The sequence below is a fragment of the Pelodiscus sinensis genome, chromosome 27 (assembly GCF_052426305.1).
Source record: "Pelodiscus sinensis isolate ZL-2025 chromosome 27, ASM5242630v1, whole genome shotgun sequence".
Lineage (NCBI taxonomy): Eukaryota > Metazoa > Chordata > Testudines > Trionychidae > Pelodiscus > Pelodiscus sinensis.
Window position 1 is genome coordinate 14884211 of NC_143078.1, and position 27994 is coordinate 14912204.

A 27994-nucleotide genomic window follows, 5' to 3' on the forward strand; every position below is an offset into this window, starting at 1 on the left:
CTGCCCCAGGACAGTCTCCAGGGGCCGAGGCTGGATTGATGAGCTCCCAGTCGCTGCTCCGGCGGAGGCTGAAACCACAGCTGCTTGCACAGGGTGTCCTGGGAGCTGCGGGTTGGGAGAAGCGTCCCAGATTCCAGCCACGAGCCCCGGTGGGGAAGAGGAAGAAATGGAAAAACAAACCCACCTCCAGCCTCACGTGGCATGGGAAAGGCCAGGGACTCGGGGCAGCACGTTGTGGTCTCTGCATGTATCCTCGCTCCAGCCCAGCAGCATCCACAGCGCCTGCTCAGGCTCCCCTGTCACCGGGTGAAAAACCGTGGGCCCCTCGCTCCCTGGGGGCGTTTCTTTAGTCTAGAGACCAAGCGGGAATTCCCCTGTAAAGGGCCCCTCCCTCTGCCTTTAGCCCACTGCGCCCCCTCCCTGCAGAGCTCAGAGTTTATCCTCCCTGGTTGAGAGGGGGAAACTGAGGCACGCGGTGGCCAGTGTGCCAGCCTGTAGGGGGCGCCATCTAGGGGAGTAATTGCAAGTGCCTGGGATCCTAAACTGACTTTGGTGTGGTGCTGACCCGCCGAGCGAGCTGCCTGCACAGAATGGCTGTGGATGGGGCCTGGCTGCTCTCCTTCGGGCAGAGCGTAGGGGGGGGGGCACGGGGCAGAGGTCTTTGTCCATCCAGGCAGGCGGCGATCTGCGGCCACTCGCTGAAGTGAGACAAAAGGTGCCCATTTGCCGCAGGGAGGGGACTTGGAGCAGCTGGCTGAGGGGCGGGGGGGCTGCCCGACGCTCGGAATGGTCCCAGCAAGTGTGGACGGGTCGGTCTCCAAGCTCTCTCTAGCAAGGGAGACCAGAGGAGCGAGCGCTGGAGGTCCAAAGTGTCCAAAGTGTCTGGCTGATCAGGAAGCCAAGGCTGCCACAGCCCTGGCAGCAGCAGCGGGCGAGGAGGAGGGGGGCTGGAGAACGTGTGTAGTGGGGGTGCTGTGAGCCTTTGCACCGCACTGACACCCCACTTCCAGGCAGGGGGCTGCAGCATCCCTCTCCCCACCCCTGTTCCAGCCCCTGCGGCAAGGAGCCCTCCTGTAAACCAGCTGCTGAGTCCCTGTCACTGCAACGAGTCCTGGGTGTGAACCCAGAAACGTCAGTGATTCCACCGAGAGGGGGAGCCGTCTGCTCCGCCCTCCTGCCCACACAGGCCCGGTATACATTCCACTTCCCTCACCCGGGTTGCAGGAGCCAGCGCCTCGAGCGCAGCCACGCGCATCGGCCACCGCGGCCTGGGGTAGCAGCCTTTGCTGCTTATCGTAGGCCCGGACGGGACCTTGAAGTCATCTAGTGCAGCCCTCGGCCCTCATGGCGGGACTTAAGCCCATTGTGTCTTGTCCTGTCCTCAGTGGTTAAAGGGAACATTTGATCCCCCTCCTCTGTATAGCCCCCGGCGTGCCCGAGAAGAGCGCTATGTTGTTTTTCCTCCCCTCGCTGTCTTCTCTTCTCCCAGCGAAACAAACCGAATTCTCTCACGTGTTCCGTGTAGGTCCGATTTTCCAGACTGTGGCGGGGTGTATCAACCCTGCACTGGGCCTGAAGGGGTTAACCGGGCCCAGCTGGCTGAGGAGGCCCCGCCCCCACAGCCGCACTGGGCATGCTCCAGCTGGAGGCTGGCTATAAAAGCTGATGGAGGTGCTCACTCAGGGCTGATGGCCGCAGGAGAAGGAGGTACTGCAGGAGAGGAAGCACCGCCAGACCCAGCAGCGGCCAGGCCGAGAGGGGCTGCGGTAGAAGACTGGAGTGAGGCGATGGAGAGGATGCCCTGCAGGATACGGGTAGGAAGTAGCCCAGGGCGGGGAATTATTCCTCAAGAGTTTGCTGGGTTGTGGTGGGATTCCCTGCTGAGCGAGCCGTGGGCTGCTCCACAGCTGACAGGGCCCTGGGCTGGGACCCCCAACCCCCTGCTCAGAGAGATTGGGCAGCGCTGTGCATTGATTCTGGCTGCGAGGTTCTGTTTCCCTGAACATGGGGCGAGTGTCTCATGGCCACAAGGCCGTACCTTTCTGGAGCCCTGCTCTGCTTGAAAGCTTGTCTCTGTCACCAGCTGGAGTTGGTCCAATAAGAGAATGGCTCCCCCACCTCCTCTTGCTTGTATCCTGGTCTTGACAGGGCTACAACACCGCATAGGGAGCTGTCCGATTGACAGCTAGGCAGAAGACTGTTACTTCAGTGGGAAGGGGTTATTCCTTTCTCTCTGATAAGCTGTACACACTGAAAGTGAGGCCGGAGGCCTGTCCGAGTGTACAAAAGCAGTTCTCAACCTGTCCAGACAGTGTCACCGTTTTGTGTGTGTATCCCCCAAGTTTCACCTCACTGACAAGACTTGCTTACAAAATCAGACCTGAAAAGACACATGTCCCTGCACACTATCACTGAAAAATTGCTTCCTTATTTTACCTTGAACCCATAAAATAAACGAATTGGGATATAAATGAGTGTACTTGCATGTCAGTGTATAGCAGGGCAGTATAAACAATTCGTTGTCTGTATGAAATGTTAGTTTGTACTGACTTCGCTAGTGCTTTTTATGTAGCCTGTTGTAACGTCAAGGCAAATACCTAGATGACAGATGTACCCCGAGGGCTATATGTACCCCCGGTTGAAAACCACCGGCTTCCTTACCAGCTGAGCTAACAGACTGCAACCCAAACGCCTCTACCAGCCACATTCTTCTGCTCTTTTAAACTGCAGCCGGCCACTGGAGGGCAACATGCAAGCATAGATGGGGCCTGATTCTGCTCCCATGAAAGCCAATGGCAAGGAAAAGGCTGTTTATGGTGATGGAGTGGATTGGACTCAGAGTTAGTCACTGAGCAAGCTCCCTGTGCGCAGCACAAATTCAGTAAAGCTGGCCAGAAATGGGCATTTCTATCCCATGAGCAATTCCAACTTTTCAAAATTGTCCCTTGTCTCCAAACGCTTGAAACCAGTTGAAAATGATCAACTACTTCTCTCTCTCTAAACCGTCATGTTTATAGACGCCTAGAAATGCGATCGTAACCTGGATTGAGACGTTTACAGATTCAACGCTGAAACAAAAGGAGACTCCTCCCGTGCAAAGGGAATCATTTAAAATGTTTCCACTGCAAGTGTTGTCAAAACCGATGCATTCCTGGAAACATTTCAGTTTCCACGAAACCCCATTTCCTGCCAGCACTGTTAATGGCACCTTCAACACTAACACAGGCTATTCTTTCCAGCCCAGCTAGCGGCTAGATCTCCACACACAGGTCACTGGGCAAGGAGGTTTAGGAGCCAGCAAGGAACCATTTTTCCGCTAGAGGGAGACAGAGAAACCTTAGCTGAACCCATCATTTTGGATAGGGTGGTCGTGACCGACCTGGCTCTCGCCGTGGGTTGACCGGGCCCAATGTCGCCTTGGTTGGCCGAGCAAATGTGCAGATTTCACAAGTCCAAGCTGGAGGGGCGTGTGCTTGGTTCTGCCTTGGCAGCTGGCAAATAACTTTTAATTATGGACCTCCCCGTGGATCCCTTTCCCTTTCATTTAAACCCTGCACGGCTGGCGATGTCGGAGCACCTTGCAAAGGTTTAATTAATTACATTGCAGAGCGCTGCTGAGCCTTCGGTGGGGCTGGTCCTATTAGATCAATTTGCAAATCTCTAGGGTGAACCCTAGCCCCCCCGAAGTCACTGGAAGAGCTCTCCTCGACTTTAGGGGGCCTTAAACTCCAAGGCCAGAAGGGGCCAATGGCCCAGATCTTTAGGCCCCTAAGTCCCATTGAAACAAAGTAACATTGAGGTTCAGGGCCATTCTGATCATTCAGTGGAACGGCCTGCATAGCACAGGCCAGCCAGCGGTTCCTCGCCCTGTCTGCAGCATGAGGCTGAGCTGCAGCATGTTAGAACAGGGCTGGGGAGCCTTTTGGGTCGGGGGCTGCTGACCCACCGAAAAATCCATCAGGGCCACACACAAGTAGAAGTGGGGGAAAAACCCCTCACTGACGTGGCCCCCAAAGGAGACGTTCCCCTCGCACACCAGCGCCTGGGGGGGCCCAGGCTAGTAGATCGTGTGTGCTCCAGCCCCATGGTGGGGCCGGAAGAGGGCAGGGGAGCCTGTGCTAGTGCTCCAGCCCCCCAACGCTGGGTGGGCTCTGAGCCTCAGGAGCTGGAGCCAGGCAAGCCGGGAGCTGCATCACCATGAAACCTGTGCACCTTGTTTCCTGTTGGAATGTGGCTAGCTCGGGGGATGGGGGAGCTGCCCATCGGGTCTGCATGGGGCCCACAAGGCATGGGGCCCACTGGCTTCCTCCGCCCAGACGTTTTCCCCTCCTGCCATTACTAAAGGGATGCGCATGGAAAGCCAAGGCAGGGAGGGGGGAGCCGACTGCACCCAGCGCGGCCAGTGAGAGCCAGGCGCTCCCGCGGCAGCCAATCACAGCGTGGCTGCGGAGCAATTGGCCCCGCCCCCATGTTCTAGGGACGCAGGTGCCATTAGGAAAACTGCCCCCTCCTGGGAGCCCATCTGGGGTAAGACACTTTTGTAGCCTCCTGAGATGGAGGCTGGTTGCCGGCCCGCTCGCTGGCCTAGGTTGCCCGGCGCTAGTTTAGCATCAGCATCCAGCCATTGGATCGCCTGGTACCCTGCTCCGCTAGATAAAGAGCCCTCTAGTGCCAGAAATCTCCCTGTGTACACTGGGGAGCAGCCAGGCCGTGCGTTGTTACTCAAGGATGCAGGGAATTAGTGGAAAAGCAGGCCGTGAATCCCAGGTGCCCAGTTTGTGCTCTGATCACAGGACGTGAGTTCCCACCCAGCCGGGAACCTGCAGATGTGTTCCCAGGGACCATGTGGGTGGATTCTTCTTTCTCCACTCCTGGACCACCAGCCTGGGGGCTGCCTGCTCCAGGGTCAGGTGGAGACTCCCCCTCGCACCTGGCAGGAGCTGGCTCGCTGTGGCTGCCGGTTGGGACTGGAAGCCAGGCCCACGAGGCATGTCGGTTGCTCTGGCTTTGTGGGCAGGGGAGGGAAAGAGCAGGAAAAAGTGGACCAGGCTTGGAGAGGTCAGCGTTCTGAAATTCAGCTGGAGCCAACGGTCCCCAAAAGTGGGAGTGTTGGAACCCCCTAAAGAAACTGACTCGCCAAGGAGACCTTGGGTGGTTTCACTGTCCGGTCCTAATTCTTGGGGGTGAAATCTATTTTCTGTACTGCCAGGCTGTTTTCTAGCCACTGTCCTACAGACGGGGGGAGTCCAACTCTTGGGTCTGTGATGTCTGGGGGTTGCTGTTGGGCATGTACCATTTAACTCTGCCTTTAGGAATAACCCTATCCCTTCCCCTCGCCTCGCCGTCTAGCACCGCTCTTGTTGTCTGCCACAATCCTGCACCTCCCGAAGGAGCAGAGGCAGGATCGCCTAGTGGTTAGGTTACAGTCAGGCGAGCTGGAGTCATAGAACCATAGAGCTGGAAGAGACCTCAGGAGGTCATCAAGTCCAGCCCCCTGCCCTAGGCAGGACCAATTCCAACTCAATCAACCCAGTCAGGGCTTTGTCAAGCCAAGACTTAAACACCTTTATGGAGATTCCACCCCCTCCCCAGGGAACCCATCCCAGTGCTCCATCACTCTCCTAGTGAAATAGTTTTTCCTAATATCCAACGTGGACCTCTCCCACCACAACTTGAGACCATTGCTCCTTGTTCTGCCATCACTGTGAACAGCCTCTCTCCATCCTCTTTGGAACCTCCCTTCAGGAAGTTGAAGGCTGCTCTCAAATCCCCCCTCACTCTTCTCTTCTGCAGACTAAACAGACCCAAATCCCTCAGCCTCTCCTCATAGGTCATGTGCTCCAGCCCCCAAATCATTTTAGTTGCCCTCCGCTGGACCCTCTCCAATGCGTCCACATCCTTTTTGGAGTGGGGGGCCCAGAACTGTTCACAATACTCCAGATGTGAGTCAATTGCTTGCTTTGCCACCACCTCCCTTGGGCAAGTATGACGTCCCGTGCCTCAGTTTCCCATCTGTACAACAGCGCTGCCTCCGGTGTGTGTGTGTGTGTGGGGGGGGGGGGGGATGAAGGGTAACAAGGTGCTTGGGTGCTTGTTAACGGTTCTAAATCCTGCTGGAAAGGGATAACAAGTGGAGTTCCTCAAGGGTCTGTTTTGGGACCCGTACTGTTCAATATCTTCATCAATGATGTAGATATTGGGATAGAGAGTACGCTTATTAAGTTTGCAGATGATACCAAACTGGGTGGGGTTGCAACTTCTTTGGAGGATAAGGACATAATTCAAAATGACCTTAGCAAGTTAGAGAAATGGTCAGAGGTAAACAGGATGAGGTTTAATAAAGAGAAATGCAAAGTGCTCCACTTAGGAAGGAACAATCAGTTCCATACATACAAGATGGGAAGCGACTGTCTAGGAAGGAGCATGGCAGAAAGGGATCTAGGGGTCATAGTGGACCACAAGTTGAATATGAGTCAACAGTGTGATGCTGTTGCAAAAAAAGCAAATATGATTCTAGGTTGTATCAACAGGTGTGTTGTAAGCAAAACTCGTGAAGTCATTCTGCCGCTCTACTCTGCACTAGTTAGGCCTCAGCTGGAGTACTGTGTCCAGTTCTGGGCGCCACATTTCAAGAAAGATGTGGAGAAATTGGAAAGGGTACAGAGAAGATCAACAAGAATGATTAAAGGTTTAGAGAACATGACCTATGAAGCCAGGCTTCATGAACTGGGCTTGTTTAGTTTGGAAAAAAGAAGATTAAGGGGGGACATGAGAGCGGTTTTCAAATATCTAAAAGGGTGTCACAAGGAGGAAGGAGAAAATTTGTTCCTCTTGGTTTCTGAGGACAGGACAAGGAGTAATGGGCTTAAAGTGCAGCAGGGGAGGTTTAGATTGGACATTAGGAAAAAATTCCTAACTGTCAGGGTGGTCAAATATTGGAATAAATTGCCAAGGGAGGTGGTGGAATCTCCCTCTCTGGAGATATTTAAGAACAGGTTGGATAGACATCTGTCAGGGATGGTGTAGATGGAGCTTGGTCCTGCCTTAAGGGCAGGGGGCTGGACTCGATGACCTCTCGAGGTCCCTTCCAGTCCTATGATTCTATGATATAATGACGGAGTCCATACAAGTTCCCAAGAATTCTTCAAGCAGCGGCACGCCGGTTCCTAATAGCACGCCGGTGCCAGCGGGCGGTCGGGTGCCGGGAGCCAGCCCCAAGGAACCTGCCCCCAAAGGCATCGTCCGGGGTACCGCTCCGTCGGCTGGGGTAGGATCCGCCCCGCAGAGAAGCGCCTTTCTCCCGGCGGGGTTGGCGTCCCCGTGCGCTCTCGCGAACATCGTTGCGCAAGCAGCGCGAGTCCTGGCGCTCCAGGCAGGTCTTTGTGTCGGGGGTTTTCTTCTCCCCCTTGGATGCGATTCCTGCCAGCTCCCGGGAGCGAGCAGCAAGGTCCGTGGCTCCTCCCCGCCGCCTCTCTCACGCCCCTGCCCTGCCCAGCCCGTGAAACCCAATAACCGAGCGCATCCAGCCATGAGTCCCCGTCACTGGCTGCATCCAGGCAGGGCAGGGAACCCAGCCTGCGCCGGCTCCGAGGCGCCCCGCCCCGGCGGTGCAGCCTGCTGAGCTCGGAGCCAGACGCCCTGCGCGGCGGCAGCTGGGGCCAGGATGGACCGGCTGCTCTTCTGGTGCGCTTTCCTCTCCTCCGCCCCGCTCCCGGCGGCCTCCCCGGAGCCGGGGGCGGCGCCCGCGTGCCCACCGCGGTGCCACTGTGACGAGGACGGCATCTTGCTCTCGGTGGATTGCTCCGAGCTGGGGCTGTCCGCGGTCCCCGCCAGCTTGAGCCCCTACGCCGCTTACCTGTAAGTACCCCGCTGCGCCTTGCTTAGCAGGGCCAGTGCGCCCTGCGCGCGCGAGGATCGACCCCGCCGCCCCAGAATCAGCTGCAACTCGGGCTCAGAAGGTGGGAGTGGGGGTTGAAGTGGGGGGGACGGGGACGCTTTGCTGCTATGAAGTTCCCACTGCAAATTAGGACCAAGCAAACAGCGACCCGCAGAGCCAACTCCGCTCCCGCCTGTGCCCCTGCACACAATGCTGGGTATGCGGGGCTGTTCCGCATGCTTTGCCGCTTGATTGCCAGGCAGATTCTGATTGTCTGAGCGCATAATGGAGTATTTATCCGGAGCAATTACGGCCAACCGTCCCGGGCCCCTTCTGTCAAACATTTCAATAGCCGGGATCACCCGGGGCTTTGGGGAGTTCCGTTTGGGTTGGCCACCGGCAGCGCATGCGAACGGTGCGCTGCCAACGGGGGAAGTTGCACCAGGGGGTCTGGTTGATAGATCTTGCCCCACGGAACCCAAAGGGGTTCAAGTGAAAAAGGATTGTGCAGGGCTGATATCTAGCACCGCAGATAGCTCCTTGAGAACTCCCCCGGGGCACCTGTCCGCGTCCCCCCGGGGCACCTGTCCGCGTCCCCCCGGGGCACCTGTCCGCCTCTCCCTGAGACAGGCCGGTTTTGGCACTCCCTGGGAAAGGGGCTTTGTAGCTGTCTCTGCAACAGGTTTTGCTGTGCTGGGGCTAGGATGGGGAAGACGCTTGGCTTTTGACTGTAGGGACGGAGCTGAAGGCTGCCAGAGAAATCCGTTCAGTCTAAGAACTGAGTTGTCTCTGGCAAGCAGCAGTGGGTTATGCAGAGCAGCTCGGTCAATGCAGGGGCAGTCTTGCCTAATGCCTGGAACAACAGGCTTTGGAAGGAGGCAGGAGCTCCGGCTTGTATTCCAGACTGCATCACTGCTTTCCTCAGGCAGGTTGCTGCCTCAGTTTCCCCCTCTGAAACGGGGATCAAGACACGGGCTGTCTGCAAAGTGCTGGCGAGCCCTGGAAGAAGGAGCTGCAGAGGCGCATGGTCTTGCCCAAGTGGCAGAGCTGGCATCTAGCCCTCCCGGTGTGGCGTCTGTCTCTTTCCCTGGCAGGCAGGTGGCGAGGGCTGCGTAGGATCCCGCTCGGAATGGCTGCTTTTCATCCGGGAGGGGGAAGTCCAAGGGAGCTGTCTAGTGCAAGAGGCATGTGCCTTTGGGGGGGGCTGTGGCATAACCGGGGTGTCTCAGACAGAAGCATTTCTCTCTAAGAGTTGTGGCCAGTCCTGGGTCTGTCGGGATGATGAGCCAAGGAGGCTGCAATGCCATTGCGATGGCAAAGAAAAGCCCCGTCGGGGACCCATTCCGCCTTTCGATTCATTTCAGGACTTGTGCATTCTCCTGCTCCAGCCCTGTAAGGACCAGGCTGGCCCTCGCACGCGCAACGCTGGCCCTCGCACGCGCCGCGCTGGCCCTCGCACACACTGGCCCTTGCACGCGCCGTGCTGGCCCTCGCACGCGCCGCACCCAGGTCACTCAGTTTGCTAAGATTATTCTAATAGGATTGTCAGGCTATTCAAAACTCCTTAGCTATGTTAATCAGCCTCGGTATGCAGGTCCCTGGGGCAGGATTCTGCCAACCCAGGCAGGCGCTGGCAGTGGGCATGCCCATGCTGCGGCTGTTGGCAGTGGGGTGAGGAGTGCCGTCGGTGAAGTGTTTGTAAAGACCTTTTAGGCCTGATGTTCAAGGCCGGTGGGTCTACCGCAGGCCCAGCAGGTGGCTCCGCACCTCTGCAAAACAGGCTGTTTCTGGTGGAGATGAGTCTTTCCCCTGACAGTCGGAGTCTGGCTGTTTTCCGGCTGTGTCGGTCAATTTCTGCCATGCCCATCCCCCGGTGTCCTTGCCTCTGGGCAGCGTGCCCCAGCTGGTTCGCCCTTGCGAGGGAGATTTCGCCGACACGCACGTAAACCCACTTCACTCATGTGGTGGCGCCATTGTCAGCTGTTTGGAGGAAGCGCCAGGAGGGGCGCTGATCCCTCGGCTGGAGACGCCTGTCCGGGGGAGCTGTCAGAGTGGAAAAAATCCCGGGCCCCATCCGGCCAGGGGCTAGCGTCTGGCCCCTTTGCGCCGCCCCGCGGACGCGGGACGTTGCCGGCAAGCTGGCTGCCAACTGCAAAGCCTCCCCCTGTAAATTAACTCCTGAAACCTTGTAAGGTAAGGCTGGGAGATGCCACGGGGCTTGTGGTTACCGCCAGGGAGCAGGGGGCTGGGTTTCATCTCATTTGCGTGGCCACATGCGGTGGACCCAAGTGTGCGGTGTTTGGCACCTGACAGATGTTCTCCCCCGAGGCTGAGCCCCATCTGGTGGCAGCGCCCAGATCCCCTAGCAAAGGCCCCAGGCCCACCCCTTGGGGCAATCGTCACACTGCACCCAGCCTGGGTATGGGGGGCAGGAATCAGCCTGGGCCTTTTTGTGCCTCAGTTTCCCTGCCTGTACAACAAGACTAACTCTACTCCCCTCTGCAGAGCCTTTGCCTGCCCTAGAGGAAGGGGGCTAGGACAAGGCTGAGGGTTTTTAGTCGTCACGCACTGCACTCAGGAGCAGAGGTGTGGTGAGACGTGGGACTACGAAGGCTGATTCCTGCCCCCGTACCCAGAATGTTGCCTCTCGAAGGTGATCAAAGCCGGACCTGGGAGTCGGTGCCGCCAGCCCACTGTGGCCTCTTCGTGTGTCATTCCCCCTGCGCCGTCTCTGGCAGCATCTTTCCCCTGGGGTGCACAATCCTGTTCCTGGCTGGTGGCAGAGGCGTGATGGGCAGACAGGCTAAGTCTGCAGCTGGAGTTGCCCTGGAGCTGAGGCAGAGGGGAACGCTGTCATGGTGGGGCCAGCCCCCCGGGTCTCTGCCCTAGGTCCCTGCAGAAAGGCAGTGCCCCGGCGCCGGCCTGTGGGGGCAGATTAGAGCCTGCCCCATCCAAAGTCTGTGCGCAGGCCCCCTGGGGACGGCCATTCCACTCAGGGCTCTGTTGCTGCCCCTGCGAGACACGGGAGCCGCACCTCCGTGGGCTCAGCCCTGCCCCCCGAGCTCAGGGGCCTACAGGCCCCTTTGGCCCCCTGCGCAGGCTCTGCGGGGACAGGGCAGGAGGTTCCCGGATGAGCTCTCAGCTGGCTTAGAGATTCCGAGCCGGCGGCTGGAATGTCGCAGCCCCGCTGGGAATGTGACGCTCCGGTGCCACCTGGGAACAGGCTAAAAACGACCGGCCATTCTGTGAGGCTCCCTGGTCCCCAGCTGGACCCTGCTACACGGGCACCCGGCGGGATGAGCCGGCTTGGGGGGCGAGAGACGGGGCAGGAGAGGGCCCGGGAGGGGGCAGGTCACCTCAGCGGGGCTGCCGCAGCACAGGGATGAGGAGTTAGGGAAGGTCACACGGCTGAGCCAGGGGAGGCGCCAGGCCGGGTGCGGTGTGACGATTGCCCCCAAGGGGTGGGCCCGGGGCCTTTGCCAGGGGAGCTGGGAGCTGCCAGCAGACGGGGCTCTGCCTTGGGGGAGGAATCTACCCCCCATCCAATGACTGAAGCATAGAAACGAGCCACGCCCTGGGCCACGGGAGGGTACGGGTGGACCAGGCCTCCATGAGGGCACCCCCCCCGCCCCACTTTGCTCAGTGGCATGAGGGCAAAGGCAGCATCAGCAGCGTTTCTGCCCCGTCACCCTGCCCAGGCCGGATGGAGCATTTGCCTGAGCTGAGCAGCTGTGAGAACTGCCCGTCCCCGTGCCCAGCCCTGTGCCTGGCCTGCGCTGGGCGGCCCAGATGGCGGAAGAAATGGGGGGGTGGGGGATGCAAATTCAGGCAAGGGGGCTCCCCGCGGTCTGGGCAGCAGCATCTGCAGCGCGGGGCCCGGGAGAACCTCGGGGAGCGCTCCTGAGGGCGGGAGAGGGCGGTACAGGTGGCACCCGTCTGTGCAGTGGGGCTCCGAGTGCCGGGAGGCTGAACCCGGTACAGCTCAGAGGCGCTCCGTCGGAAGCGCGAGGTGAGAGGGAGGGGAGGGCTGTGTAGGACTCTCTCCATCTCGGGCTCAATTGTTTGGAGTCTTCTGCCCGTTATGCCCTGGAGCGTCCCTGGAGGAGCAGACTTCTAGGGGCTTGAGACAAGCCCAAGTCGCAGGCGTTGGGTAGGAACCTCCCGTGGGAGCAGGTGATTCCAGCCTTGCCCACAACGGGGTCTTCTGCACCCTCCTGTGCAGCGACTGGCCACTGTCTGTGGGAGGAGAGCGGACCGAGCGGGTTTGTGGCATTGTCCTTGTGTTCTGGGATCAGCGACTAGAGCTGAGCAAATCATTTACCCCTGGCCAGCTGGCCCCCCGGCATTCGTACATTTCCCCAGCTGGCCTGCAGATCACAGATCTCCCTCACCCGCGCTGTCGGAGGTCATGAGGCATCGCTCCTATGCCCGGGGAGGACCCTGTGCTTACTCGCCGGCACAGTGCACGCCGGTGGTGTTCTGTGGCCGCACGTTTCCACGAGCGGTTAACGTCCCACGTCTGCACCCATCCCGAGGGAGGCGAGCTGGTGAGGCTTGGGCCCCCGGGCTACAATAACGGGTAGCTGCTGAGGCTCGAAGGGGGGGAGCTTGGATTCGGGAAGCTGTACTGAAGGGACCGGTGCAGGTGGGCGCGGCGCTGGCTCAGACCCAAACGGGAGCTCTGCTGGTCCCACCCAGCTGGGGAAAGCGCCCCCAGAGCGCCGGTACCAAGCAGAGCTGCTCTTGCCACACGCCGGAGCTTGGCAGCGATGGGCTGGGGCCAGGTCGGATCATGAAACCTACCCCCATAGCTGGGGTTCCCCCTTAGGGCTGCGTGTGGCCAGCGCCCTGCGCAGGGTGAGGCTGGATTTCCGAAAGGCCAGCCCTAGAGTCCTAGCTGCTCTCTCCTGCCAGCCAGCCTGGCCTGCTCCCTCCCTGGTAAGCCCTGAATAGCCGCTTCCCTCTCCCTCCCTTCCCCCTGGCAGGGGCAGCTCATGACTATGCCCAGGGCCGTGAAAACCCTGAGCCCTTGGATCTGCAGGGAGGAGCTCTGCCTGGCACTCGGAGCTGAGGGTTCGCTTTGGAAAGCGCTTTGATGCTGGCCCCAGCTAAGGTACCAGAGGGCGGGAGCAGGAGACCCTGCGTGGCAGAGGCTGGGTCAGACCCCCCACTGCTCCCTTCACCCCCTATTGGTGGGCTCGAAGAGGGGTAATAGGGTGGCCGGGGCTGCTTGATCTCTCGGGGCCAATGGGGCTTGACTGGGCCTCGCTCCCATGCCACCAGGTGGGAAATGCACCTGGATCCAGTGTCCTTATTAGCAGCATTGTGGCAGCTACGTTGAGCCCTGCCACGCTAGGCACTGCACGCGCACTCACTCACTCTCTCTCTCAGGGTCTGTCTACACTAGCCCCCTAGTTCGCATTCGGGAGGCTAATGTAGGCATTCGAAGTTGCAAATATCCCGCGCTTGATTTGCATCTTCCCGGCCGGTCGCCACTTTTTGAAATGTCCAAGTCTGCACATGGCAGGGACCCGGTCGTTCGAAATAAAGCCCTAAATCGAACTACCTGTTAAACCTCATTCCAGGAGGAATAGCAGGTAGTCCGAACTAGGGCTTTAATTCGAACTACCCGGGCTTGATATCTCAACCCCGGGCTTGATTTGCAACTTCGAATGCCTACGTTAGCCTCCCTCGTTCGAACCAGGGGGCTAGTGTAGACGTACCCTGAGAGAGCGTTCCTGCTCTTGAGCTCACGTGGGCATCCAAGGCAGCGGCGAGTGTGTGCTCACGACACCCAGAGCGGGGTGGCACCGGGTACCAGGCCACTGTGAGCCTTGTGATGAGCAGCACGCGGTGCTCCAGCTGATACCCCCTTCTCGGTGTTCTGCATCCCAGCAGAGGAAGGGCTGAAGTGGCAGGAGCTCCGGGAGGTGCCGGGGGGAGGTTTCTGGGGCACTGCATGTTCTCTCCCTCCCTTCCATCCCCGGCACCTCGGTGCTGCTCAGACCGTATCCCCAGTGGGCGCCGGAGGCTGGCCCCACTGGCAGTGAGTGAACCACCTCTCCAGTGGCTGAAGTCAGGCGCCGATAGACGGGCATGGGCCTTAAAAACGAAGACGAACCGCAGGGGTTTGTGGCCGGAGGAGGGACACATGAAGCATCGGACTGGGGGGAGCAATCTCTGGGAGGCAAGCGCCCTGAAGAGGGATCTGTCCCGGCCGGAGAAGGGGAGGGTGCAGGCTGTGAGGTGCTTGGGGCTGGCTGGGCAGAGGGGATAGGCCGCTCTCCGAGCCGTCGGGTTTTGATGGGGCCTGGATGCGAGGGTCTAGTGAGGGTGGGGGGCCTTGTCCAGGGTGCCTGAGAAGCCAGGAGAGGTGCGGGTTTGGGGGGCAGATGAAGAGCTCGGTCTTGGCCAGGATGAGCCCGGGTTCCTGGCTGGCTGCTCACGAGCTGTGGAGGAGGCAGGCTGACTTAGGGTCGACAGGAAACCTGTCTGGAGAGGAGCCATTTGTCCCTCGGGGGGCTGGAGACAGGAGCTGGAAGGCGAAGCAGGGCAGGAGGCCGGGCCTTCCCGGGCAGTGTCCCCAGGTGTGGGCCCGGGCAGTGTCCCCAGGTGTGGGCCCGGGCAGTGTCCCCAGGTGTGGGGTCTTTGGACCAGCTCCTCACTGCAGGTTCTCCTCAGCTGGCTTGGCTGGGCCTAGCCCCTCGTTGGCAGCCACCAGCCGAGACGTGGGACTTGGAATTCCAGCAGGTGCCAGTGCGTGGCCTGGGAGGGCCGTGCCCGCCCCAGGGCCGAACCCGCGGAGCAGCCAGGCAAGCCAGGTCTGTCTGGCGCTGTCCCAGGGCAGGCTGGGCCCTTTCGGAGCAGACGCTTCAGTTCTTTGCGCAGAAGCTGGTGTCCTGAGGAGCATTTCCAGGTCTCCCTCCCGTCTCCTCCGAATTCTTTCCTGGCAGAGCCGAGGGATTTTGAAACGAAAAGCGGCCCCACCCCCAGGAGAGTGAGTCAGACACACCTGTCGGCTTGGAAGCTGCTCCCGGGACGTGCGGTTTCTCCGTGAGCAGCTGCGGGTCCCACTCCAAAGAGACTTCGGGGAGACTGAATAATTCCAGCAAAGAATGTCTCCCTCCCCCGCCCCGGGCAGACACATGCCAACGTTCCCCTGCATCGAAGGGCAGGGGAACCCGGATAGGAAGCGGTCCGGGGATCGCTTGGCAGCACAGCGCTCCGCTCAGGAGAAGAGCCAGGGCATGGCGGGAATGGATCGGCGGCGTCAAGCCGGGGTAGCATGTGCACGCTGAAATGAAACCCGGGCGAGGGAGGAGACCTGGGCAGGCCACAAGCCAGCGTTTCGAAGTGGCTCTTGCTACGTGTATGTATGGGCGCTATGATCAGGCCTGGACCGAACCATTCCTGCGCCCCGGGTTAGGGGAGGGTGCGCAGAGCTGGCGGCGGCAGGATGCATGTGCCCAGCCCAGCCCGACTACCGCTGCTGGCGTGCAGCCTGGCTATGCAGGGCCCTGCGGCCGCGGGGGGTAACGCGGTTCCCGCCCTGGGCGGCTGCTGCAGGGTGGCCGCTGGGAGCTGCTGCAGCCCATGATCCGGGAACTGGGTGCGCAGTGCCTGGTGGCAGCTATAAGGGACCCCTTACAGCTGCCATCAGGCGCCCCCCATAGGTTGGCAGCTGCCCGGCTCGCCCATGGCTTAATCCGGCCCTGGGTATGATGAACCTGCCTATGGTGGTACGGGGCCCAGCCGTGATACTAGTTGCAAATGAAGCCAATAGCTAGAAGGGGAGGGCTCGGAGTTAGTACAGAGAATTTTCCCAGGTGTCTGGTCCACATGCTCCAGGTCTGATAGCCATATGTGGGGTCAGGAGGGAATTTTCCCCTGGTTCAGACTGGCAGATCTGCAGGAGGTGGGTTATTTTCTTTTTTTTTTTTTTGTTTGGCCTTCTTCTGTAGCAGGGGGCAAGGGGATGTTGCTGGTTTGAACTAGAGTAAGTGGTGGAGTCTCTAACTCAAAATCTTTAAACCGCAAGGTGAGGATGTCAGTCACTCAGCCAGAAGGGAGCGGCCTATCGTAGGACTGGGTGGGCGAAGATCTGTCCTGCAACACGCAGGAGGTCAGGCAGTGGGCATGATGGTCTCTTCCAGATTCATAGTCTTTGGTTAGAACAAATGGGGATTAGGGGTGTAAAAAGCTGTTTAAAAATGTAACCGCTAAGAATCCTAGCCATTACACAGACGCTGCAGGCTCTGCAAAGCTTCCTCGGGTGCAGAGCTGGTAGCCCCTGCCAGCCCCGCTCCTGCAAAGCCGGCTTCGCTGCAGGCTCTGGAGTGTACAAGTTATACTGGGAGCCAGCGTGTAACTGAAACCAATAAACGGACATTATCCGCTAACCGTTTAAACGGTTATACTCTTCGGCTACGGCTAGACTGCAGGCTTCTTTCAGAAGAAGCTTTTCTGGAAGAGATCTTCCGAAAAAACGTCTTCCGAAAAAACGTCTTCCGAAAGAGAGCATCCACACTGCCAAAGCGCATCAAAAACGTGATCTGCTTTTTCGAAAAAGCATCTAGACTGAACGGACCCTCTCTCGCATGTAAGCTGTGATTACTGTGGGCGGAATGGCTACCAGTAAACACCTGGGCTTTTTCCTCTTTCCTCGTCTTCCGAAAGAACTCCCTCTTCCCCGTCCACACACGCCTTTTTCTGAAAGAGCTCTTTCGGAAAAAGGCTTCTTCCTCGTAGAAAGAGGATTACCAACGCCGGAAAACCCTCTGTTCCTTAGATTTTTCTTTCGAAAGAACATGATTGCAGTGTGGACGTAATTGAAGTTTTTTTTTGGAAAAACGGCCGTTTTTCTGAAAAAAACCCTCCGTAGTGTAGACATAGCCTTACATCCCTACTGGGAATAAACAGGCCATGAGCAATTTTAGGCTGGAAATTAGAAGGTTTCTAGTCATCAGAGGAGGGAGATTTGGGAACCGGATAGGTGTGGCAGAGGCAAATAAGTTAACTAGCTTTGAGATGGATCTTGTTAATTTAAGACTGGGATGATGTGATGAGGTTGCCTGTGATAGCAGGGGTGCGGATTCTGCCTGGGGCTGTCCCTTCCCACCCTGTGTTATGTTTCTAGGAGGTCTTCATGAAATATTTTTGGAGAAGGCAGGAGCTGCATGGACGAAAAGTGCTACAGAGCAACTAACGCCGTACTTCTCAGCAGCCGATTGCAAACCACAAATGATTCTGAGGTCTCGGGTGTCTGTCCTGCGTTGGGGTGGAACATTCCAAATCTGGACATTATTTGCTGGCTACAAATTCTGGTTTTCAGCCGCTGTAATTGGGAGGAAGCGGGTGGAGCGTGTTACAGGGCTGTAGGGGGGTTTGCATGCCCAGTCCTGCGGGAGGACATGTCTCCTGGCTACTGCTGGGCGAGTGCATTGTTCCTCTTTCATGTCTCCTACAATGCCGGATTTATTAGTGACAAAAACATGAAAGCGGGAGGTTTTGATTTATTGACGGGGGGGGGGGGATGAGAACGTGCCATTACACGAGCTGTATGGCATGACATCAGTTGGCGCAGAATCCACCCCAGTAATTCTCTGCACACAGGTTAGGCTGGCCTGTGGGAAGGAGGCTTTGTGTAGTGATAGCAGAACAGCCTGCTCCATGCCTCAGTTTCCCTCTCTGTAAAACACAGACAATACTGAGTGACCTCCTGTGGGAAGCGCTTTGAGATCAGTGGCTGATGAAACGTACTCTCCCGTTGTGCTCTTCGTCCAGCTGGGACACAAGCTCAGACCTTCGCTCCCCAGGCATCTGCCTTGGGATGAGCCTGGCTGGGAGTCAGCCTGTGGATCTCGAATCCTGTGCGGATCACAGCAGGCTTCAGAGGCTCTCCCCACACTCACCTGTTGGTTCTTTCAGCAGTGCTGCCCACTGCTTGTTTTCCACTGGCCCTGCCCGGAGCTGGGAGCATCCGAAGGGAGACAGGACCTCGGCCAGGCTGGGGAAGGCAGGGATACAAACGGGCTCTTTTGGGGTACGACTACACGGCTGCTGGCTGGGGTCAGCGGCTCGTGGGGCTCAGGTGGTGGGGCTGTACAGCTGGCGTGCAGCGCTTCGGGCTGGAGTCGGGACCCTTGGACACTCCCCTTGTAGGTCCCAGAGCCTAGCACCAGCCCAGGCCCAAAATCTCCACCCGTTTTGCAGCCCCAGCCAGAACCAGTTGCTTAGGGGCAGGGACCTTTCTTGCGCCCTGGTTGTCTTCAGTTCTTTACCAACCCCCGAGTGATCTGCAGGGACGCAGGGTCTCCTTGCCTGTTCTCCCCTCCAAGCAGCATCAGGGTCTGCCCACGACGTTGTGGCTACTTCCAGCGCAAATCGCTCCAAGGTGGTTTGGAAGGAGGCAATTCTCCACTGACCTCCTAGTTCCGCCACAGTAGCCATGAGAGGAGATGCAGCCAGAGGGCTTGTAAGGGGTGGCGCTAGCCTCACACAAGCACACCCCGTCTGGTTGAGGGCGTTTGCCTGCACTTCCCCTTTAAGAGCCTTTTTGGGGACTCAGCCAGCCGAGTCCCACTGAAATTCTCGACCCCCTTCCAGGATACACACCTAACAGGAGACGCTCCCTCAAGCCAGCCAGTTACCCCTGGTCCTCTCTCCCTCAGGTCTCGGCTGCAATTGCTCTGACTCTAATGCTTCAGCTTCTTATGTAGTCCTTCCTGGCCCCTGATTGGCTGGTTTCTTTCCAGCCCCTCTAGCCAGCCCGGAGGACTTCTCTATGGCCCTTTCTAGCTGCAGGGCCTGGTCTGCCCCGTTACAGGGCTCGAGGTAAAAAGGAACAGACCAATGTGTTTTTATTGCGTCACCAAGATTTTGTTTGCATGCAGACATACCTGTGGAAAACATTGTAGGAGCGACTGGAAAAATAGGCTCTGAGCAGAGTTGGCCTGTTGGTCTTTTTGTTTAGACCAGGGTGTAGCTCCATTGGGTCTGGTCCCCCTTTTGCTCACCCTGGTGTAAATCGGGAGGAGCTCCACTAAGCGGCACAAGCGTGCAAAGCCCAGGGACTCTCCAAGCGTGCGAATGTTTTCAGAAAGAAGCCCTGGTAGTCGTGCGAGTCGCTTGCTCTGTAAAACGGGGGGTGGGAAGCCATGTAAGGCCGCCTGTGAAGCAAGGCGGTGGTGCAAAGCATGGCCCCGGATTCCTTCCTTCCCCGTCGCTGCAGGGCACCGTGCCCAGGACAGAGCAAGGTCAGCTATTAACAATGTGCGCCCAGTGGAAAGAGGAATTCCACTGCAGTGCACTCCCCCGCCTGGCACACACCGGAGGCAGCCCGGGCTGGCATGCTGTCCTGCAGCTGAATGGGGAGCCAGGGGCTGCCGGAAACCAGTAGCATCAGGGGCTAGTCTGGCACAGCATGGGGGCTAGGAGCCTGGTGGGATCCACAGGCACACAGAACCCCAGGGCTCCCTGGCACGCTTGGCCCATGCTTGGTAGTGTCCTGCCAGTTGGGAATATCTGCCTTCACCCTCTGAGTGCTGCCACCTACCCCTGGTGGTACAGGAGCGGGAAGGAAGAGGGCGGGATGTGGTGGTTACCAGCAGAGGAGGCAGGACAGCTTTTGCAATTAGAGTAAGGCCAGATCTCCCTCTCCCAGACCCCACCCATCGGATGGCTCAGGACAGACACCCGCCCCGATTGTCCTGTCAGTTTCATTCCATTTCCTGTTGGGTACACCCCTTTGTGACCCACACAGCTGGCAGTAAAGAACATCCGCAGCACCAGCAAGGGCTGGACTCTCCCCTCGATGGGGAGAACTCATTGGATAAAGGGACTCCCCCTCCAGTATGGTTTCTCAGCAGCTTTGCAGCATTTCAAGGCAGCAGCCAAACTGGGGGAGGCGTCTCGCATTTTATGAGTAGAATTTAGGTGCAGAGCTTGGTGCAGGCCAGGTTCCACCGCAAAATCGGTTTTCGATGTGCTCCTGAGTAGCTTTTTCCAGGCCATGCCTCCGACTAGCAGTGAGGCCTGATGCGGGTGGTGAGGCGCATCGGTAGGGATGCGTGTGGCTGCCGAGGGAGGCTTTGCAGAGCACAGCGGTAAAAGCTGGAAAGCCCAGCAGAGAACATGGGGAAAGTGTCCACGATTTCCTGGCGTGATACAAAGTCGGGAGACAACCCTCATTTTGAATCTGGAAATGTGGGGTGCAAACTACCCGGCAACCTCCTTTCCCAGCTCTCAATTTTGGGATAGCAGCATAGACACTGGGGGCTTTCATGGAGGTTTCTATCTCCACTCTCCATGCAGCTTGCTAGCTGTCTAGCACCAGGAGCAGACTCCAGCCTGGGTCCTAAATCTTATGCAGCTTTTGTCTGCCTCTTTTCTCTCCATTTATTTAATAATCCCTAGCTCTTCCATAGCCACCTTCAGTAGCGGAGCCTTTACAAAGGAGAGCAAGCTGTTTAGCCCCATTTTAGACATGGGGAAACTGAGGCAAGGGGGGATGAATGTGACCTACTCCAAGACTCCCAGTGGACCAATGCCAGGGCTCTGTCTTTTAAAAGAGGCAGCCGTGTGAGCTCCCACCGCACAACAGCTGGGAGGGGGGAGACCCGGCCGTGTTGCTATGGGGCAGCTAGTTGAGCGTGCTGAGTGCAGGCCCAGGAGGCGAGGGGGCTAGGAAGGCTTGGAGCTCAGAGGTCAGGTGCTATGAGTCATGCCACAGGAGGGAGTATAGCACAGGCCCCACCGGCACATGCCTAAGGTCCCGAATCGTGGAAGATCTTAGCTCCAGTCTCTTTCCAGCCCCTGCGTGGCCGGGGGAGAGGATCTTGAAAAGCCAGCCGGAGCGTAAGCGGCGTCCGCCTGAGTCTGAAACAACAGCTCCAAGGGCTGCACACTGCCCCACTCGCCCCAAAGGCTGGCTAACGCTGGCGAATGGGAATTTGCTTGTGCCCTGTGACGTAGTGGGGGTACCTTGCTGGTTGCTGTGCTGGGCAGTGGGTTGTGAGTGACCCCCACTGGCTGCTGTCGGCAGCACGGCCCAGCAGGGCAGGGGGTGAGTCATTATGCAAAGGGGTCTCTCAACCTGTCCGACCAGCTACCCCCCAAGGAGAGGAACAAAGGAAGGTGGAATGCTGCCCCTGGCTGTGGGGCAGGGCTGGAAGGGACGGTTTTTAGTTTCTGTCTGGGAAGCAGGGGAGAAGGAGGTAGGGAGGGGGCTGGGATTGTAGGGCCCAGCCACCCCCCCATTTCAAGGGGGAGCACTGAGGCCTCTTAGCCCCAGTTCCTGTAACCAGATTACATCTGTGCTGTGCTGTATCCTGGAGAAGCAATAAACTCCCTCTATTCTACTGGCTGGGGGAGTCTGTCCGTGCCATTACGGGGGTGCAGGAGACGGGAAAACCCCAACGTGCTGTCACCCCCCCAAGGGCAGGGGTATGGAGGTGTGGGGAGTACCCGAGAAGCAGTTAGAGGCAGCTACCCTGGTGGCGGGGGCGTGTGTGTGATTTAGGGGCATCACCTGAGGTTTCTTTAAAGTTAGCATGCGAGGAGCTGTGTAGGGTGCGGACGTGGGGGAGTTTTGGGGAGCATCGCCGCAGGACCCCATGGAGTCCCAGCACAAAAGGCCCCGGTGTGTGCCCACCCAACAGACTGAGCAGCAGGGGCCTGTCGGAGTCTACCGCCAGCCTGAACCAGAAGCCCAAACCTGCGCGTTGCTCCTTTCTCTGCCTAGGGAATTCCAGCACGTGGCAGGGAGGGAAGGGATCCTTGTAAAGGCCAACGAGGGAAATACTTTGCATACGCCAATGCTGCAGAAGGGTTTTCTGGCAGGCGTCGCTGTGTCCTTAACAATTCCCTGCCAAGCCCGTCACAAAGACCGATCTGCTTAGACGGAAACCACCCAGCACTTGCTGTTGTAGATGGAAGCCAGAAACGCGGCTAGACAAACAGCTGGCGCGCAGAGCCTGCCAGCCGAACGGCGCGCTCTCCGGAGCGGCTGGGCAGCGCCCATGGCAGCCGGGGCCTTTCTCAGCAGGACTGGCAGCAGAGACACCGACGCTGTGGGTGCTCCGGGGCTCAAGCACCCATGGAGAGAAAATCAGGGGTGCTCAGCACCCACAACGGTTCCGGCGCCAGGGCTGGCTGCGGATCAGCCCACCGCTGGCAGGAGGTGCTCAAGAGAGGGGGACGGAGAGGAAGGAGCCAGGGGGGAGGAGCGGGCGGGTCTCAGGGGGATTGAGGGTGGAGTGGGCGTGGAGCACCCACCCAGCAGGAAAAAGCGAAGCTCTGTGGCTGGCAGTGGAACCCTTTGCACGGTTTGCACGGGGATCTCGTCTCGTGCTCTGAAAGGAGGGTATGTCCAGAGGCCCCTCGGGCACGGAGAGGGGAGCGACGCGCCGAAGGTCTCACACAACGATGGAATCCAGAGGCACTCGGTCCCCAGGGTTCCCTGTTCCCAGACTGTTGCTGTCAGCACTGCCTTCCTGCCTCGCTGGCTAGTCCTTCAACACACGCAGTCCCGGCCCGTCGGGCCCCCCCCCCCCCCAGCCCTCAGAGCTGTCCGGGGCATAGCACTGCCTTTCTCCCAGCCATTAGTGCTACCCAGAGCGCATGGAGTGGCAATTTACATTGGCCAGGAGCCCCAGGCTGTACTGAATCGCGGGGCCACAGCAGAGTGACCACACCGGCAGCATGGGTTTCTATTGGTGGTGCACATCTGCACTTGCCTTGGTGCACAGAACAAAATTTATTCTTCACTTGGAAAAAATTCTGACGGCAAAGGAAAGTTCTCAGGAGCCCCTACAGTGTCATGGTGTCGATTAGGAAACAGTGGGGAGGACAGACTGTCTGATCACTACCCTGTGCGCATCCCCGGTACGTTATTCTCCTGCAAGCATCCCTTGCAGAAATAACGCTGGTCCCGCCTCACCCTCCTGCCCTGGTGAACAGGACTGGTGGGGACAGCAGAGGCACACTGCTTGGAGGAGCTGGAGACAGAGGTCGTTCTGGCTGGAGGTCCCACTGCTCCCTGTGACCCGAACGAATGAAACGTCCAGGGATGGTGATCTAAAAAATGGACAAGCCTTCCTCAAGGGAGCAGGAGAAAAGCGGCGCTAAATCGCCTGACGAGTTTCAGCAGCGCCATGGCCAACTCTTGGGATCTCTGGTGCTTTTCTGAACGCCCCGGCTGGTGGAGACAGCTGTTTACTTGAGTGTCCCTTAAAAGTAAAATGCTCGAGGTCATGCAGGAGTGCTGGAAAATGTGACCCCCCTAAAGGCTCAAAACCCAGAAGGTGAACCCAAGGAACCCAGTGTTGATGGCAGCTGCTCCGGCCTGGGTGGCCGACCAAACCTCGGGCCCTTGCAAAGCGGTTTCCATCAGGATCAGCAGTTGGAGATACCTGAAGAGCCCTGGGCAGATACAGAATTGTCTCCGTATCCACATCTGCATGGAATTCTTAAGAAAGGGATAGAAAACAAGACCCAGAATATCTTACTGCCCCTGTGTAAAACTATGGTACGCCCACATCTTGAATACTGTGTACAGATGTGGTCTCCTCACCTCAAAAAAGATATTTTGGCCTTGGAAAGGGTTCAGAAAAGGGCAACGAAAATGATTAGGGGGTTGGAACGGGTCCCATATGAGGAGAGGTTAAAGCGACTGGGACGTTTCAGTTTAGAAAAGAGGAGACTGAGGGGGGATATGATAGAGGTCTATAAAATCATGAGTGGTGTGGAGAGGACGAATAAAGAAAAGTTATTTATTAGTTCCTATAATGGAAGAACTAGAGGACACCCAATGAAGTTAATGGGTAGCAGGTTTAAAACGAATAAAAGAAAGTTCTTCTTCACACAGTGTGTAGTCAACCTGTGGAACTCCTTGCCAGAGGAGGCTGTGAAGGCTAGGACTAGAACAGAGTTTAAAGAGAAGCTAGATAATTTCATGGAGGTTAGGTCCATAAAAGGCTATTAGCCAGGGGATAAAATGGTGTCCCTGGCCTCTGTTTGTCAGAGGCTGGAGAGGGATGGCAGGAGACAAATCGCTTGATCATTGTCTTCGGTCCACCCCCTCTGGGGCACCTGGTGCTGGCCACTGTCAGCAGACAGGATACTGGGCTAGCTGGACCTTTGGTCTGACCAGTACGGCCGTTCTTATGTTCTTTACGAGCTGCGGATCCCCGCATCCAGATTGCTGCGGATTTGCAGGGCTCTGGAGTGACTCGAGGCTTTGCACGCAGTCTCCTCGCCTTGGCATCGGAAACCCCGTAGGTCCGCACGGCTTAGCTCGTAGACCCATCAGCGCCTTTCAGCGTAACTCTTCAAACTCTCCGCAGTCAGAAGCCGCTGTCCTGATTCTGAGTGGCTCATGGCGTAGCTTCTGAATTCTTGAGACGGGCTCTCCAGACATTGCTGGGCACGTGTCGAGACAAGGGGGTGCACTTAAAAACACTCCCCTTTCCTCAAGAGAGCGAATGGACCTTCCCTCTGCCCCACCCAGGGAACGGGAGCCCGCGAAGGCCCAGTTATCTAGGGCAACGCGGGCAGTAGAGCGAAGGCAGCGACAGGAATGCAGCGAGTCCAGTCAGAAGCCATGCGTGGAGGAGTGTTCGTTGGTTAATCACAGGCCAGGAAGCGCTGGAAGAGCTCCGACGGCATCAAAGAGTTATTAATTATGGGGGAATTAATTCCCCCATTGCGCAAAGCCGGAGCAGGCAGGTCTAGACTAGAGACCTTGGCACTGCACACACCTGCCACGCTTGCATCCCTGGGTGCAATCCAAGCCCTGGTGAAGTCAATGCCTAAACTCCCGTGGGCAGGATTCCGTCCCGTTGGGCCACACGCCGAAGCACCAGCAACACCGCCGAAGCTTTGCCAAGCGCTATTGCGACTGTGTTGTCATGAGCCAAGCTCCCCGCCCAGCGTGTCCTTCCTCTGGGCCGTGGACTGGCGCAAAGCCAGTGCAGATCCGGACCCCTGGCCTTGCAGCTGGACTGCTGTCCCCGGGACCTCCCAGTGCCGTCCCCCTATGCGTGACACCCACTGTGACGGCGCGTTGGGGTTTTCCCGTCTCCTGCACCCCCGTAGTGGCACGGACAGACTCCACCAGCCAGTAGAATAGAGGGAGTTTATTGCTTCTCCAGGATACAGCACAGCACAGCACAGCACAGATGTCATCTGGTTACAGGAACTGGGGCTAGGAGGCCTCAGTGCCCCCCCTTGAGATGGGGATGGCTGGGCCCTACAATCCCAGCCCCCCCCCCCTAGCTCCTTCTCCCCTGCTTCCCAGACAGAAACTAACTCACTTCCAGCCCTGCCCCCCAGCCAGGGGCAGCATTCCCCCTTCCTTTGTTTCTCTCCCTGGGGGGTAGCTGGTCAGACAGGTTGAGAGACCCTCTTTGCATAATGACTCACCCCTGCCCTGCTGGGCCGTGCTGCAGCCAGCAGCCAGTGGAGGTCACTCACAACCCACTGCCCAGCATAGCAACCAGCAAGGTACCCCCCACTACGTCACCTCCACCCCCTGCTGCCATGCTTGCGGGCAAGATCCACCGTGCTTCAGAAATCCCGGGAGGCGTGCAATTCTTTCCCAAGGAATTGTGGGAGAAGTTGTTCGTCCTGAGCTGGGTGGGAAAGCCCTGGAGTTCAAGGCAGCACGCCCCACGTGCTTGAGTTAAAGGGGCGCGAGCCGCATTGGGGCAGCGCTCTCCTTGGTTTTGCATCCCTGCACCTGCTCAGAGCCAGACCTGAGTCCTCCAGGCCTAAGCCAGAAGGGACCAGAGCATCCAGTCTCTCCTCCTGTGTAGCACAGGCCCCGGCACCCAACAACCAGAAGGAGACCAAAGTATTCCCACCTATCGGAGACGAAGCCGCCATGTGCCCCGGGAAGAGAGCAGGAGGAGCCAGCCAGGGTTCCAATGGCAGGGACCGGAGTGGGTGAGAGATGCTCGGATGACCCCATCAGCACCATGTGCCCCAGGCTGCATAGGAAGGCGGACCCTGCCCATCTGACCCGGCGGAAGGGTCCTTCCTGGCCCCAAATTCACTGGCAGGGCCTAGTCCAGCCTTTCTTCAGAACCTGCTTACCCCTCGGCCTGGCACCCCTCATCCTCCGACCGAGCTGTGCACAAAAGGAAGGGGAGAGACCCAGCCCTTCCCCGCAGGCCTCCCAGCGGAGGCCCAGGAACCCGACCCACGCCCACACGTGGTAAACAAGGGCTCAATAGCCCTGGCCGCTGAGTGCACAACTACAATGGAGCCACCTCCCTGTGCCCCCGTCGCCACCCAGTTCCAACGGGGCCTCCCCCCCTTTGCATTCTTCTCTCTTCCCAGCACGTCTGATGCTGCTCGGTCCCCGCTTGTTCTCCCTTTTGTGTCCGGGCAGACAGACGAGCTCCGGAGACAATAGTCAATGGAGAGGGCAGATTTATCTGTTGGCCTTCATTGTCCTCCTGTGTCTCTTCCGTAGCAAGGGAGCGCCAGGCCGGGCAGGAGTCCCAAGCTGCGGGTGTTTGCACAAAAGGAGAGTTTCTTCCTGAGCACTGATTTGGTTCAGGCAGGTCTAGAGCCTGAAGCCGTGGGCTCACTGCATTCTCCTCTCACTGGCCTTGCGGCACAGCCTGGCCTTTCCACGCCTCGGCCGCCCCTTGTTCAAAGGCAGCAACGTTCATGAAGCTGACAGGTGAGGCAATTGCCCGGAGAAACCTCCCTGAAGGAACAGCGAGTAGCTAACAAAAATATGTCGCTGGTATCCTGAGCTTTCATGGGCAAAACCCACTCCCTCAGGTGAGCAGAGTGGAGGGAAAAAGTGCCTTTTCTCTCATGAGTGGAGGGCTTTTCTTCTACTCTCCACTCATCTGAAGAAGTGACCATAAGAATGGCCAGACTGGGTCAGCCCAAAGGTCCATCTAGTCTAGTATCCTTTCTGCAAACAGTGGCCAATACCAGAGGGGTGAACCAAACAGGGAATCATCACGTGATCCCTCCCCTGTCACCCATGTCTAGCCTCTGAAATAGGATAGGGACACCATTTCTACTCCATTCATTTATCTAGGTTTTTTTTTGAAACCTATTAAAGTCCTGCTCTTCACAACATCCTCTGGCAAGGAGTTCCACAGATTGACTGTGCACTACATGAAGAAAAAACGTCCTTTTTGTTTTTCAAACCTGCTACCTACTTAAAAGTGGCTTTTGCCCACGAAAGCTCATGATACGCTCTCTATAGGTGTTGGTCTCGGAGGTGTTACAGGGCTGCTCGGTTTTTTTAGACTAACAGGGCCACCCCTCTGCGACTTCTTGAAGGAAGTTGAAGCTTGTTAAGTTGAAGGAGATCCTGGTGTTGAAAATGCAAATGATTCTGTATGAGTGTGGGATGGTTAGTAACATCTCCAGGCGAGAGACATGACTAATGTAACCCCTAGGAAGTGTCAAGAGACTTCAAAGGACTCTGTTAACACTGTCTCGCCCCCTCCCCTGGTTGTGCAAAAACCCAGCCTTGTGAAGCTTTGGCCTGAGGCGAGACCCAAGGCTGGCTGGACACCTGTTCCCTGTCTCTGGAGATCAGAGAGCTCCAGTGACTCAGTGGGTTCTTGCTCTGAGCCCACGCTGGTAGGAACCAGTAGCCACAGGCAAAATCCCCACGTGGGTTTGAAGGCCTGCTCACGAGCCGGAGCCTTTACTGGACTGAGGTGATGGCTGCCTGCGTGGAGGTTTAGTGTTTTCTCCCGCAGTGCTTTTACCTGAAGAATAAATGTACTTGTTTGAAAAGAGCGGGGAGGGAGGCTGTGGGCCGTAAATCTGTTCCCAGCCGCTGGGAAGGCGACACAGGCAGAGAACCCCGCAGCCTGGAAGGATTCCAGTCAGGAGGGAGAGAGACGGGCGTCTCCGCCCAAGAGAGGTGGTGGGTGCAGGAGCTAAGGCATAAGGCTCCCAGCTTCCTGGGAACCAAAGTATCCCGTCTCTCCCATTTTCCCTTCCCTCTCCCCAGACCGGCCCAGGTTCAGCCTTTTGTGGCGGTGCCTACGTTGACCTCTGTCCTCTCAGGGGTTTCAGTGGGCAGCATCTGGGGCTGTGGTGAGAGGGGGTGCTCCAAGATGCTGCTGCTAAGTGACC

General features: G+C 57.9%; 1 protein-coding gene across 3 annotated transcripts in view; it reads left to right on the forward strand.

Moving 5' to 3' along the window:
* Positions 1 to 661: 661 nt before the first annotated feature.
* The window catches only part of LGR6 (leucine rich repeat containing G protein-coupled receptor 6), a 168106-nt gene continuing 140773 nt past the window's right edge, over positions 662 to 27994 (forward strand). For 2 of the 3 annotated variants that reach the window (XM_075910201.2, XM_075910204.2), the window contains exon 1: positions 7137 to 7857. In XM_075910201.2, coding sequence (XP_075766316.2) covers positions 7664 to 7857 — 194 coding nt within the window. In that variant the 5' untranslated portion in view covers positions 7137 to 7663. Of the gene's footprint in view, positions 1815 to 7136; positions 7858 to 27994 lie in introns of those variants that run through there. The other variant, XM_075910202.2, reaches the window with a different exon arrangement.